We start from the raw sequence: 15,000 nt of genomic DNA, 5'->3' as shown, positions 1-15,000 counted from the left end.
CACTACACACACACTACAACACACTACCACACACTACAACACACTACACACACACACTACCACACACACTACACACACACACTACACACAACACACCACAACACACACACACACACTACACACACACTACAACACACTACAACACACTACACACACTACCACAACACACTACAACACACTACAACACACCACACACACTACACACACACTACACACACACTACAACACACTACACACACTACACACACACACTACAACACACTACAACACACCACAACACACACAACACACTACAACACACTACACACACACTACAACACACCACAACACACTACACACACACTACACACACACTACACACACACAACACACACACACCACAACACACTACAACACACCACAACACACTACAACACACCACAACACACTACAACACACTACAACACTACACACACACACTACACACACACTACAACACACTACAACACACTACAACACACTACACACACTACACACACCACAACACACTACAACACACTACAACACACTACAACACACACAACACTACCACAACACACCACAACACACTACAACACACTACAACACACTACAACACACACACACACTACAACACACTACACACAACACCTACCACACACACTACACACACTACCACACACACTACAACACACTACAACACACTACAACACACACACACACTACACACACTACACACACTACCACACACACTACACACACACTACACACAACACACTACAACACACTACACACACTACACACAACACTACACACACACACTACAACACACTACAACACACTACACACACACTACACACACACTACTACAACACACTACAACACACACAACACTACCACACACACTACACACACTACACACACACTACAACACACCACACACACTACACACAACACACTACAACACACCACAACACACTACAACACACTACAACACACTACAACACACCACACACACTACCACACACTACACACACCACACAACACACTACAACACACCTACAACACACTACAACACACCACAACACACACACACACTACCACAACACACTACAACACACCACAACACACTACAACACACTACAACACACTACAACACACACAACACACTACAACACACCACAACACACTACAACACACCACAACACACTACAACACACCTACAACACACTACAACACTACCACAACACACTACAACACACTACAACACTACCACAACACACTACAACACACCACAACACACTACAACACACTACAACACACCACAACACACTACAACACACCACACACACTACCACACACACTACACACACACACTACACTACCACACACTACAACACACTACCACAACACACCACAACACACTACAACACTACCACAACACACTACACACACTACCACACACACTACACACAACACTACCACACACACTACCACAACACTACCACACACTACCACACACACAACACACTACAACACACCACAACACACCACAACACACCACAACACACTACAACACTACCACACACACTACACACACACTACCACAACACTACACACACTACCACACACACTACACACACACTACACACACACAACACACACAACACACTACAACACTACCACAACACTACCACACACACTACCACACACACTACACACACTACACACAACACTACCACAACACACCACAACACACCACAACACACTACACACACTACCACACACACTACACACACACTACAACACACTACACACACACACACACACAACACACCACAACACACCACAACACACTACAACACTACCACAACACTACCACAACACACCACAACACACTACACACACCACAACACACCACACACACTACCACACACACTACCACAACACACTACAACACTACCACAACACACCACAACACACCACAACACACTACACACACACACAACACACCACAACACACCACAACACCACCACAACACTACACACACACACTACAACACACTACCACACACACTACACACTACACACAACACACTACAACACACTACAACACTACCACAACACTACCACACACTACCACAACACTACCACACACACAACACACTACAACACTACTACAACACTACCACAACACTACCACAACACTACCACAACACTACCACAACACACTACACCACACTACACACACTACCACACACACTACACACAACACTACCACAACACTACCACAACACACTACAACACACCACAACACACTACAACACACCACAACACACTACAACACACTACCACAACACTACTACAACACACTACAACACACCACAACACTACCACACACACTACAACACACCACAACACACTACAACACACTACAACACTACCACTACCACAACACTACTACAACACTACTACAACACTACCACAACACTACCACAACACTACCACAACACTACCACAACACCACCACAACACTACCACAACACTACTACAACACTACCACAACACTACCATAACACTACCACAACACCACCACAACACTACCACAACACTACCACAACACTACTACAACACTACTACAACACTACTACAACGCTACCACGACACTACTACAACACTACCACAACACTACCACAACACTACTACAACATTACCACAACACTACTACAACACTACCACAACACTACCACAACACTACTACAACACTACTACAGCACTACTACAACACTACCACAACACTACCACAACACTACCACAACACTACTACACCACTACTACAACACTACCACAACACTACCACAACACTACCACAACACCACCACAACACTACTACACCACTACTACAACACTACTACAACACTACCACAACACTACTACAACATTACCACAACACTACTACAACACTACCACAACACTACCACAACACTACTACACCACTACTACAACACTACCACAACACTACCACAACACTACTACAACACTACCACAACACTACCACAACACTACCACAACACTACTACAACACTACCACAACACTACTACAACACTACCACAACACTACCACAACACTACCACAACACTACCACAACACTACTACAACACTACCACAACACTACTACAACACCACCACAACACTACCACAACACTACCACAACACTACTACAACACTACTACAACACTACCACAACACTACCACAACACTACCACAACACTACTACAACACTACCACAACACTACAGCCGCAACTAGAAACATGGCAGAGGTAGTGAAGATGTCATCACACACCAACCCCAGCAGGTTCATAGTTCACATCAACCCCAGCAGGTTCATAGTTCACACCAACCCCAGCAGGTTCATAGTTCACACCAACCCCAGCAGGTTCATAGTTCACACCAACCCCAGCAGGTTCATAGTTCACACCAACCCCAGCAGGTTCATAGTTCATAGTTCACACCAACTCCAGCAGGTTCATAGTTCACACCAACTCCAGCAGGTTCATAGTTCACACCAACCCCAGCAGGTTCATAGTTCATGGTTCACACCAACCCCAACAGGTTCATAGTTCACACCAACCCCATCAGGTTCATAGTTCACACCAACCCCAGCAGGTTCATAGTTCACACCAACCCCAGCAGGTTCATAGTTCACACCAACCCCAGCAGGTTCATAGTTCACACCAACCCCAGCAGGTTCATAGTTCACACCAACTCCAGCAGGTTCATAGTTCACACCAACCCCAGCAGGTTCATAGTTCACACCAACCCCAGCAGGTTCATAGTTCACACCAACCCCAGCAGGTTCATAGTTCACACCAACCCCAGCAGGTTCATAGTTCACACCAACCCCAGCAGGTTCATAGTTCACACCAACCCCAGCAGGTTCATAGTTCGCACCAACCCCAGCAGGTTCATAGTTCATAGTTCACACCAACTCCAGCAGGTTCATAGTTCACACCAACTCCAGCAGGTTCATAGTTCACACCAACCCCAGCAGGTTCATAGTTCACACCAACCCCAGCAGGTTCATAGTTCACACCAACCCCAGCAGGTTCATAGTTCACATCAACCCCAGCAGGTTCATAGTTCACACCAACCCCAGCAGGTTCATAGTTCACACCAACCCCAGCAGGTTCATAGTTCACACCAACCCCAGCAGGTTCATAGTTCACACCAACCCCAGCAGGTTCATAGTTCACATCAACCCCAGCAGGTTCATAGTTCACACCAACCCCAGCAGGTTCATAGTTCACACCAACCCCAGCAGGTTCATAGTTCACACCAACCCCAGCAGGTTCATAGTTCACATCAACCCCAGCAGGTTCATAGTTCACACCAACCCCAGCAGGTTCATAGTTCACACCAACCCCAGCAGTTTCATAGTTCACACCAACCCCAGCAGGTTCATAGTTCACACCAACCCCAGCAGGTTCATAGTTCACACCAACCCCAGCAGGTTCATAGTTCACACCAACCCCAGCAGGTTCATAGTTCACACCAACCCCAGCAGGTTCATAGTTCACACCAACCCCAGCAGGTTCATAGTTCACACCAACCCCAGCAGGTTCATAGTTCACACCAACCCCAGCAGGTTCATAGTTCACACCAACCCCAACAGGTTCATAGTTCATAGTTCTAAAGAGCAGCATGAAGGAAACAGGGAAAGGTAGTGCGTACAGCTCAGTACATCACTGGGGCCAAGCTTCCTGCCATCCAGGACCTATACACTAGGCAGTGTCAGAGGAAGGCCCAAAACATTGCCAAAGACTCCAGTCACCCAAGTCATAGACTGATCTCTCTGCTACCGCATGGCAAGCGGAATCAGAGTGCCAAGTCTAGGTCACAAAAGGCTCCCGTAACAGCTTCTGTTTACAGCTCACAGGTGGCGCAGTGGTCTAAGGCACTGCATCTCAGTGCTAGAGGTGTCACTAGAGACCCTGGTTCGATTCCAGGCTGTATCACAACCGGCTGTGATTGGGAGTCCCATAGCGTCTTCCAGGTTAGGGTTTAGCCGGGGTAGGCCATCATTGAATTTGTTCTTGATAAGTGACTTGCTTAGTTAAATAACTTGCTTAGTAAAAAATAAAAATGCCATAAGACTTGCTGAACAATTAATCAAATGGCCACCCGGACTATTTACATTGAACCCCCCCCCCTGCCTTTGTTTTTACACTGTTGCTACTCACTGTTTATTATCTGTGCATAGTCACTTCACCCCTACCTACATGCACAAATTACCTGGACTAACCTCTACTGCCGCACATTGACTCGGTACTGGGACCCCCTATATATAGCCTCGGTATTGTTATTTTATTTAGTTACTTAAACTTTTTTTTTTTTTACTTTTAGTTTATTTAAACTATATTTCTTGAACTGCATTGTTGGTTTAAGGGCTTGTAAGTACGCATTTCACGGTAAGTTCTACACCTGTTGTATTCAGCGCATGTGACAAATACAATTTGATTTGTAACTCTTACATTTTACATTTAAGTCATTTAGCAGACGCTCTTATCCAGAGCGACTTACAAATTGGAAAGTTCATACATTTTCATCCTGGTCCCCCGTGGGAATTGAACCCTGGTCCCCCCATGGGAATTGAACCCACAACCCTGGCGTTGCAAGCGCCATGCTCTACCAACTGAGCCACACGGGACCCCACTCTTCTCCTGTAGTCGTTGACAGATAACTTCAGCAGATGAACCAGCTAAAACCACATCCAGAGTCTTCCATGTGAACCTGAACGGGCCAAGGGTCATGTTCATTAAGGCACACTGTAGTCAAACGTTCACAATGGTACCTCTTAGTTTACTTTCCATTTCGGGACCATTTTCTTACATTTCCTACATGGTGAACACGACAGAGTTTTTCCTACCTATTCCTCCAAATAGATTTAACCTACCAGTGTTTTTCTATCTGTCCTGTTGTAGGCCACTATCTAACTTACATCCCATGTTTCTGGCTGCACCCCCGCCCCCTACCAGCAACCCCCTTTTCAACGTGTGCATGAGCGAGCGCATGAGTGATCCCACTCCCTCCCCCACTCCCTCCCCCACCCTCTCCACCTCCGAGCTAACTGAGCTGGCCGACACTCGGCCGGAGGGGCGAGGAGGGGAGGAGGAGTTGGAGGCTTTGGGGGATCTGGACGATGATATCTTTTTGGACGACCCGTGCTCGGAGCTCGATGATGATGATGATGATGATGATGATGAGGGAGAGCCGTGCCGTGGCGGCTCCAGCGAAGGCCTGGATCCCTTTTATGACCGCTCTCCGTTATTCAGTGTAGTAGGAAGGTTGGTGAGGTTTCAGGAGCATGCTGGGGGATGGAAACTAGCTCTTTCACACTGAGACACTCTGGGTCTCGCTCTGCTGCCCCAAGAGAATACACAAACTAACTTGTGCACACAAGAATGCACACAAGCACACACACACAAAACACCTACAAAATGTAAAACGAACACATGCACGGACGCACACACCTGCACACACACACACACACACACACACACACACACACACACACACACACACACACACACACACACACACACACACACACACACACACACACACACACACACACACACACACACACACACACACACACACACACACACACACACACACATATATACACACACCACAGGAAATTAGGATTAACAACAATATTAACGTTGAATAGAGGTTCTGTTGTTGTTTGGCAACCAAACTACACACGTCCACATTGACCTGTCTTTGCTTTTACAAGTTGACATTTTCATTGTGTCTGGAAGGGCAGTCCAGTATTTTGTAGAGGGGCAACAGAACCTCGTCTGGAGGGCAGTCCAGTATTTTGTAGAGGGGCAACAGAACCTCGTCTGGAGGGCAGTCCAGTATTTTGTAGAGGGGCAACAGAACCTCATCTGGAGGGCAGTCCAGTATTTTGTAGAGGGGCAACAGCACCTCATCTGGAGGGCAGTCCAGTATTTTGTAGAGGGGCAACAGAACCTCGTCTGGGAGGGCAGTCCAGTATTTTGTAGAGGGGCAAGAGAACCTCGTCTGGGAAGGCAGTCCAGTATTTTGCAGAGGGGCACCAGAACCTCGTCTGGAGGGCAGTCCAGTATTTTGTAGAGGGGCAACAGAACCTCGTCTGGAGGGCAGTCCAGTATTTTGTAGAGGGGCAACAGAACCTCATCTGGAGGGCAGTCCAGTATTTTGTAGAGGGGCAACAGCACCTCATCTGGAGGGCAGTCCAGTATTTTGCAGAGGGGCAACAGAACCTCGTCTGGAGGGCAGTCCAGTATTTTGTAGAGGGGCAACAGAACCTCGTCTGGAGGGCAGTCCAGTATTTTGTAGAGGGGCAACAGAACCTCATCTGGAGGGCAGTCCAGTATTTTGTAGAGGGGCAACAGCACCTCATCTGGAGGGCAGTCCAGTATTTTGTAGAGGGGCAACAGAACCTCGTCTGGGAGGGCAGTCCAGTATTTTGTAGAGGGGCAAGAGAACCTCGTCTGGGAAGGCAGTCCAGTATTTTGCAGAGGGGCAACAGAACCTCGTCTGGAGGGCAGTCCAGTATTTTGTAGAGGGGCAACAGAACCTCGTCTGGAGGGCAGTCCAGTATTTTGTAGAGGGGCAACAGAACCTCGTCTGGGGCAGTCCAGTATTTTGTAGAGGGGCAACAGAACCTCATCTGGAGGGCAGTCCAGTATTTTGTAGAGGGGCAACAGATCCTCGTCTGGAGGGCAGTCCAGTATTTTGTAGAGGGGCAACAGAACCTCGTCTGGGAAGGCAGTCCAGTATTTTGTAGAGGGGCAACAGAACCTCGTCTGGGAAGGCAGTCCAGTATTTTGTAGAGGGGCAACAGAACCTCGTCTTGGAACGCAGTCCAGTATTTTGTAGAGGGGCAACAGAACCTCGTCTGAGAAGGCAGTCCAGTATTTTGTAGAGGGGCAACAGAACCTCGTCTGGGAAGGCAGTCCAGTATTTTGTAGAGGGGCAACAGAACCTCGTCTGGAGGGCAGTCCCGTATTTTGTAGAGGGGCAACATAACCTCGTCTGGAGGGCAGTCCAGTATTTTGTAGAGGGGCAACAGAACCTCGTCTGGAGGGCAGTCCAGTATTTTGCAGAGGGGCAACAGAACCTCGTCTGTAGCTGTAGCGTGAGAACACGTTATTGGGAGTGACATCATTTTGGTTGGGTCCATCCAATACGGAGATCATAAACAAGACTAAATTACCGAAGGTGTGTAGTTTGGACTCTCATTCAGTCCCCTTATAGTGTCACTCTACCAATGACTATAAAGCCTCTGCCTCACCCGTTCTGCTCCAATCACACAGCCTGGCCTCAGCTCTTAGTCTCTGTCAGGTCTGGGGGATAGAGGTCACCGCTAACTACCTGCCACACTACCTTTCATCAGATACACTCCCTCCCCTATAACTATATAAGACCCTCCCTCCCTGACTATAACTATATAAGACCCTCCCTCCCTGACTATAACTATATAAGTCCTTCCCTGACTATAACTATATAAGTCCCTCCCTCCCTGACTATAACTATATAAGACCCTCCCTCCCTGACTATAACTATATAAGTCCTTCCCTGACTATAACTATATAAGTCCCTCCCTCCCTGACTATAACTATATAAGACCCTCCCTCCCTGACTATAACTATATAAGTCCTTCCCTGACTATAACTATATAAGTCCCTCCCTCCCTGACTATTTACATTTACATTTAAGTCATTTAGCAGACGCTCTTATCCAGAGCGACTTACAAATTGGTGCATTCACCTTATGACTATAACTATATAAGTCCCTCCCTCCCTGACTATAACTATATAAGTCCCTCCCTGACTATAACTATATAAGTCCCTCCCTCCCCGACTATAACTATATAAGTCCCTCCCTCCCTGACTATAACTATATAAGTCCCTCCCTCCCTGACTATAACTATATAAGTCCCTCCCTCCCTGACTATAACTATATAAGTCCCTCCCTCCCTGACTATAACTATATAAGTCCCTCCCTCCCTGAATATAACTATATAAGTCCCTCCCTCCCTGACTATAACTATATAAGTCCCTCCCTCCCTGAATATAACTATATAAGTCCCTCCCTCTCTGACTATAACTATATAAGTCCCTCCCTGACTATAACTATATAAGTCTCTCCTTCCCTGACTATAACTATATAAGTCCCTCCCTCCCTGACTATAACTATATAAGTCCCTCCCTCTCTGACTATAACTATATAAGTCCCTCCCTCCCTGACTATAACTATATAAGTCCCTCCCTCCCTGACTATAACTATATAAGTCTCTCCTTCCCTGACTATAACTATATAAGTCCCTCCCTCTCTGACTATAACTATATAAGTCCCTCCCTCCCTGACTATAACTATATAAGTCCCTCCCTCTCTGACTATAACTATATAAGTCCCTCCCTCTCTGACTATAACTATATAAGTCCCTCCCTCTCTGACTATAACTATATAAGTCCCTCCCTCTCTGACTATAACTATATAAGTCCCTCCCTCCCTGACTATAACTATATAAGTCCCTCCCTCCCTGACTATAACTATATAAGTCCCTCCCTCTCTGACTATAACTATATAAGTCCCTCCCTCCCTGACTATAACTATATAAGACCCTCCCTGACTATAACTATATAAGTCCCTCCCTCCCTGACTATAACTATATAAGTCCCTCCCTCCCTGAATATAACTATATAAGTCCCTCCCTCCCTGACGATAACTATATAAGTCCCTCCCTCCATGACTATAACTATATAAGTCCCTCCCTGACTATAACTATATAAGTCTCTCCTTCCCTGACCATAACTATATAAGTCCCTCCCTGACGATAACTATATAAGTCCCTCCCTCCCTGACTATAACTATATAAGTCCCTCCCTCCCTGACTATAACTATATAAGTCCCTCCCTCTCTGACTATAACTATATAAGTCCCTCCCTCCCTGACTATAACTATATAAGTCCCTCCCTCCCTGACTATAACTATATAAGTCCCTCCCTCCCTGACTATAACTATATAAGTCCCTCCCTCCCTGACTATAACTATATAAGTCCCTCCCTGACAATAACTATATAAGTCCCTCCCTCCCTGACTATAACTATATAAGTCCCTCCCTCCCTGACTATAACTATATAAGACCCTCCCTGACTATAACTATATAAGTCCCTCCCTCCCTGACTATAACTATATAAGTCCCTCCCTCCCTGAATATAACTATATAAGTCCCTCCCTCCCTGACGATAACTATATAAGTCCCTCCCTCCATGACTATAACTATATAAGTCCCTCCCTGACGATAGCTATATAAGTCCCTCCCTCCCTGACTATAACTATATAAGTCCCTCCCTCCCTGACTATAACTATATAAGTCCCTCCCTCCCTGACTATAACTATATAAGTCCCTCCCTCCCTGACTATAACTATATAAGTCCCTCCCTCCCTGACTATAACTATATAAGTCCCTCCCTCCCTGACTATAACTATATAAGTCCCTCCCTCCCTGACTATAACTATATAAGTCCCTCCCTCCCTGACTATAACTATATAAGTCCCTCCCTCCCTGAATATAACTATATAAGTCCCTCCCTCCCTGACTATAACTATATAAGTCCCTCCCTCCCTGAATATAACTATATAAGTCCCTCCCTCCCTGACTATAACTATATAAGTCCCTCCCTCCCTGAATATAACTATATAAGTCCCTCCCTGACTGAGAACTCTTGCTGTTAGTTTCAGACAGCAGTCTTTGCCTCAGCTCTTTCAGGATGTTTTCACACATAGTTTCCAATCACAGTTCCATCAACTATTACATGCTATATTTTACATTTGGTCTGGTTGGTTTCACGTTGCCAAATGTAAATATCCTTTAAAAATATAAGTTAAATCCATCTATGATTATCGGCTGACCAGGCTGGATTATCATGAAGAACCTGATGCTACGTTCACATAATCAAAGATATCAAGTTATGACGCAACCAATGATACTCTTTGACTGTGTTTGATCCGGACTATATTCTCACCTGCAGCGAAGCGCACCACAGTACGAATTCAATCAGACTGAGACCACCCTTTTTGAGCAAACCACATGTGTTGTTTAGTGTAGATAGACTTCACACCAGTCCAAGCGAACCCAACTAAGTGGGTAAATTAGTTCAGAAAAAAACACACCAAACAATTTGGGTGTGAAAGCCCCCTAAGTCTTAGTCCCTATGAGCTCTGAGGTAGACCGTACCAGCTCCCTACCAGCTCCCTACCAGCTCCCTACCAGCTCCCTACCAGCTCCATACCAGCTCCATACCAGCTCCCTACCAGCTCCCTACCAGCTCCCTAGACGCTCCCTACCAGCTCCCTACCAGCTCCCTACCAGCTCCTAACAGCTCCCTACCAGCTCCTAACAGCTCCCTACCAGCTCCCTACCAGCTCCCTACCAGCTCCCTACTAGCTCCCTACCAGCTCCTAACAGCTCCCTAACAGCTCCCTACCAGCTCCCTACCAGCTCCATACCAGCTCCCTACCAGCTCCCTACCAGCTCCTAACAGCTCCCTAGACGCTCCCTACCAGCTCCCTACCAGCTCCCTAGACGCTCCCTACCAGCTCCCTACCAGCTCCCTAACAGCTCCATACCAGCTCCCTACCAGCTCCCAACAGCTCCCTACCAGCTCCTAACAGCTCCATACCAGCTACCTACCAGCTCCCAACAGCTCCCAACCAGCTCCCTACCAGCTCCCAACCAGCTCCCTACCAGCTCCATACCAGCTCCATACCAGCTCCTAACAGCTCCCAACCAGCTCCCTACCAGCTCCTAACAGCTCCCTACCAGCTCCTACCAGCTCCCTAGCAGTTCTCTACCAGCTCCTAACAGCTCCCTACCAGCTCCGTACCAGTTCTCTACCAGCTCCGTACCAGTTCTCTACCAGCTCCTACCAGCTCCCTACCAGCTCCCTGCCAGCTCCCTAACAGCTCCCTACCAGCTCCCAACCAGTTGTTTAGTGTTGTTTAGTGTAGATAGACTTCACACCAGTCCAAGCGAACCCAACTAAGGGGGTAAATTAGTTCAGAAAAAAACACACCTAACAATTTGGGTGTGAAAGTCCCCTTAGTCCCTATGAGCTCTGAGGTAGACCGTACCAGCCCCCTACCATCTCCCTACCAGCTCCTACCAGCTCCCTACCAGCTCCCTACCAGCTCCATACCAGCTCCCTACCAGCTCCCTACCAGCTCCGTACCAGCTCCCTACCAGCTCCCTACCAGCTCCATACCAGCTCCCTACCAGCTCCTACCAGCTCCCGACCACCTCCCTACCAGCTCCCGACCAGATCCCTACCAGCCCCCTACCAGCTCCCTAGAAGCTACCTACCAGCTCCCTAGACGCCCCCTACCAGCTCCCTAGACGCCCCCTACCAGCTCCCTAGACGCTCCCTACCAGCTCCCAAAACGCCCCCTACCAGCTCCCTAGACGCTCCCTACCAGCTCCCTAGACGCTCCCTACCAGCTCCCTAGACGCTCCCTACCAGCTCCCTACCAGCTCCCTAGACGCTCCCTACCAGCTCCCTACCAGCTCCCTAGACGCTCCCTACCAGCTCCCAACCAGCTCCCTAGACGCTCCCTACCAGCTCCCTACCAGCTCCCTAGATGCTCCCTACCAGCTCCCTACCAGCTCCCTAGATGCTCCCTACCAGCTCCCTACCAGCTCCCTACCAGCTCCCTACCAGCTCCCTAGACGCTCCCTACCAGCTCCCTAGACGCTCGCTACCAGCTCCCTCGACTCTCCCTACCAGCTCCCTACCAGCTCCCTAGATGCTCCCTACCAGCTCCCTACCAGCTCCCTAGACGCTCCCTACCAGCTCCCTACCAGCTCCCTAGACGCTCCCTACCAGCTCCCTAGATGCTCCCTACCAGCTCCCTACCAGCTCCCTACAAGCTCCCTACCAGCTCCCTACCAGCTCCCTAGACGCTCCCTACCAGCTCCCTACCAGCTCCCTAGACGCTCCCTACCAGCTCCCTACCAGCTCCTTACCAGCTCCCTAGACGCTCCCTACCAGCTCCCTAGACGCTCCCTACCAGCTCCCTACCAGCTCCCTAGACGCTCCCTACCAGCTCCCTACCAGCTCCCTAGACGCTCCCTACCAGCTCCCTACCATCTCCCTACCAGCTCCCTAGACGCTCCCTACCAGCTCCCTAGACGCTCCCTACCAGCTCCCTACCAGCTCCCTAGACGCTCCCTACCAGCTCCCTAGACGCTCCCTACCAGCTCCCTACCAGCTCCCTAGACACTCCCTACCAGCTCCCTAGACGCTCCCTACCAGCTCCCTAGACGCTCCCTACCTGCTCTCTAGACGCTCCCTAGACGCTCCCTAGACGCTCCCTACCAGCTCCCTACCAGCTCCCTAGATGCTCCCTACCAGCTCCCAGACGCTCCCTACCAGCTCCCTACCAGCTCCCTAGACGCTCCCTACCAGCTCCCTACCAGCTCCCTAGACGCTCCCTACCAGCTCCCTACCAGCTCCCTAGACGCTCCCTACCAGCTCCCTACCAGCTCCCTAGATGCTCCCTACAAGCTCCCTAGACGCTCCCTAGATGCTCCCTACCAACTCCCTACCAGCTCCCTAGACGCTCCCTACCAGCTCCCTAGACGCTCCCTACCAGCTCCCTACCAGCTCCCTAGACGCTCCCTACCAGCTCCCTAGATGCTCCCTACCAGCTCCCTACCAGCTCCCTAGATGCTCCCTACCAGCTCCCTAGACGCTGCCTACCAGCTCCCTACCAGCTCCCTAGACGCGCCCTACCAGCTCCCTAAGCTCCCTAGACGCTCCCTACCAGCTCCCTATCAGCTCCCTACCAGCTCCCTACCAGCTCCCTAGACGCTCCCTACCAGCTCCCTACCAGCTCCCTACCAGCTCCCTAGACGCTCCCTACCAGCTCCCTAGACGCTCCCTAGACGCTCCCTACCAGGCCCCTACCAGCCCCCTACCAGCTCCCTACCAGCTCCCTACCAGCTCCCTAGACGCTCCCTGCCAGCTCCCTAGACGCTCCCTGCCAGCTCCCTACCAGCTCCCTACCAGCTCCCTAGACGCTCCCTACCAACTCCTTAGAAGCCAAACTGCCCTTTCATGAATTACACAGTCAAAGGCACTCCCTAATAATTCTAGCTGTTAGCACTCTAGCTCAGGTTAATTTAGCTCCATCAGACAGCGCTCCTTGCCTCGGTTCTCAGGGAGAAATGTAATCATTGGTAACTACCAGCCACACTGCTCTTTCATAAGGCTTCTTCTTTAACTGTCATACGCCAAAGATGGAAGGTTTTTTATATTGTTCAAAACCTGACAGTAACAAAATCTATATAAGTCCACAATGTCAACAAATATCTAAATAAATTGGTAGACATTTTGGGGCTTTTATTCTTGTCTTTATCATTTTCATACTTTTGAATCTCATCAGAAATGACTTGTCTTGTGAGCATTTACCTTCAAATGTTTCTTACTTTCAGATCAGGGCTTGATCTAGGCTACACAGATCACACCGGGGCTTGATCTAGGCCACACAGATCACACCGGGGCTTGATCTAGGCTACACAGATCACACCAGGGCTTGATCTAGGCTACACAGATCACACCAGGGCTTGATCTAGGCTACACAGATCACACCGGGGCTTTAGCTAGGCTACACAGATCACATCGGGACTTGATCTAGGCTATACAGGTCACATTGGGGCTTGATCTAGGCTACACAGATCACACCAGGGCTTGATCTAGGCTACACAGATCACATTAGGGCTTGATCTAGGCTACACAGATCACATCGGGGCTTGATCTAGGCTACACAGATCACACCGGGGCTTGATCTAGGCTACACAGATCACACCGGGGCTCGATCTAGGCTACACAGATCACACCAGGGCTTGATCTAGGCTACACAGATCACACCGGGGCTTGATCTAGGC

General features: G+C 48.8%; 1 protein-coding gene across 37 annotated transcripts in view; it reads left to right on the top strand.

Moving 5' to 3' along the window:
- The window catches only part of LOC129867637 (kinesin-like protein KIF1A), a 160,041-nt gene that overhangs the window by 91,191 nt on the left and 53,850 nt on the right, over positions 1-15,000 (top strand). For 26 of the 37 annotated variants that reach the window (XM_055941165.1, XM_055941163.1, XM_055941183.1 and 23 more), the window contains one exon: positions 6,035-6,343. The exons of the other annotated variants lie outside the window; for them this stretch is intronic. In XM_055941165.1, the coding sequence (XP_055797140.1) occupies positions 6,035-6,343 (309 nt within the window). The remainder of the gene's footprint in view (positions 1-6,034; positions 6,344-15,000) is intronic. 37 annotated transcript variants of the gene reach the window in all.

Source organism: Salvelinus fontinalis, chromosome 12, assembly GCF_029448725.1.
Source record: "Salvelinus fontinalis isolate EN_2023a chromosome 12, ASM2944872v1, whole genome shotgun sequence".
In the NCBI taxonomy this organism is placed as follows: Eukaryota; Metazoa; Chordata; class Actinopteri; order Salmoniformes; family Salmonidae; genus Salvelinus; species Salvelinus fontinalis.
The sequence above is the reverse complement of the archived record's forward strand: the minus strand, read 5'-3'. Positions and strand labels throughout refer to the sequence as shown.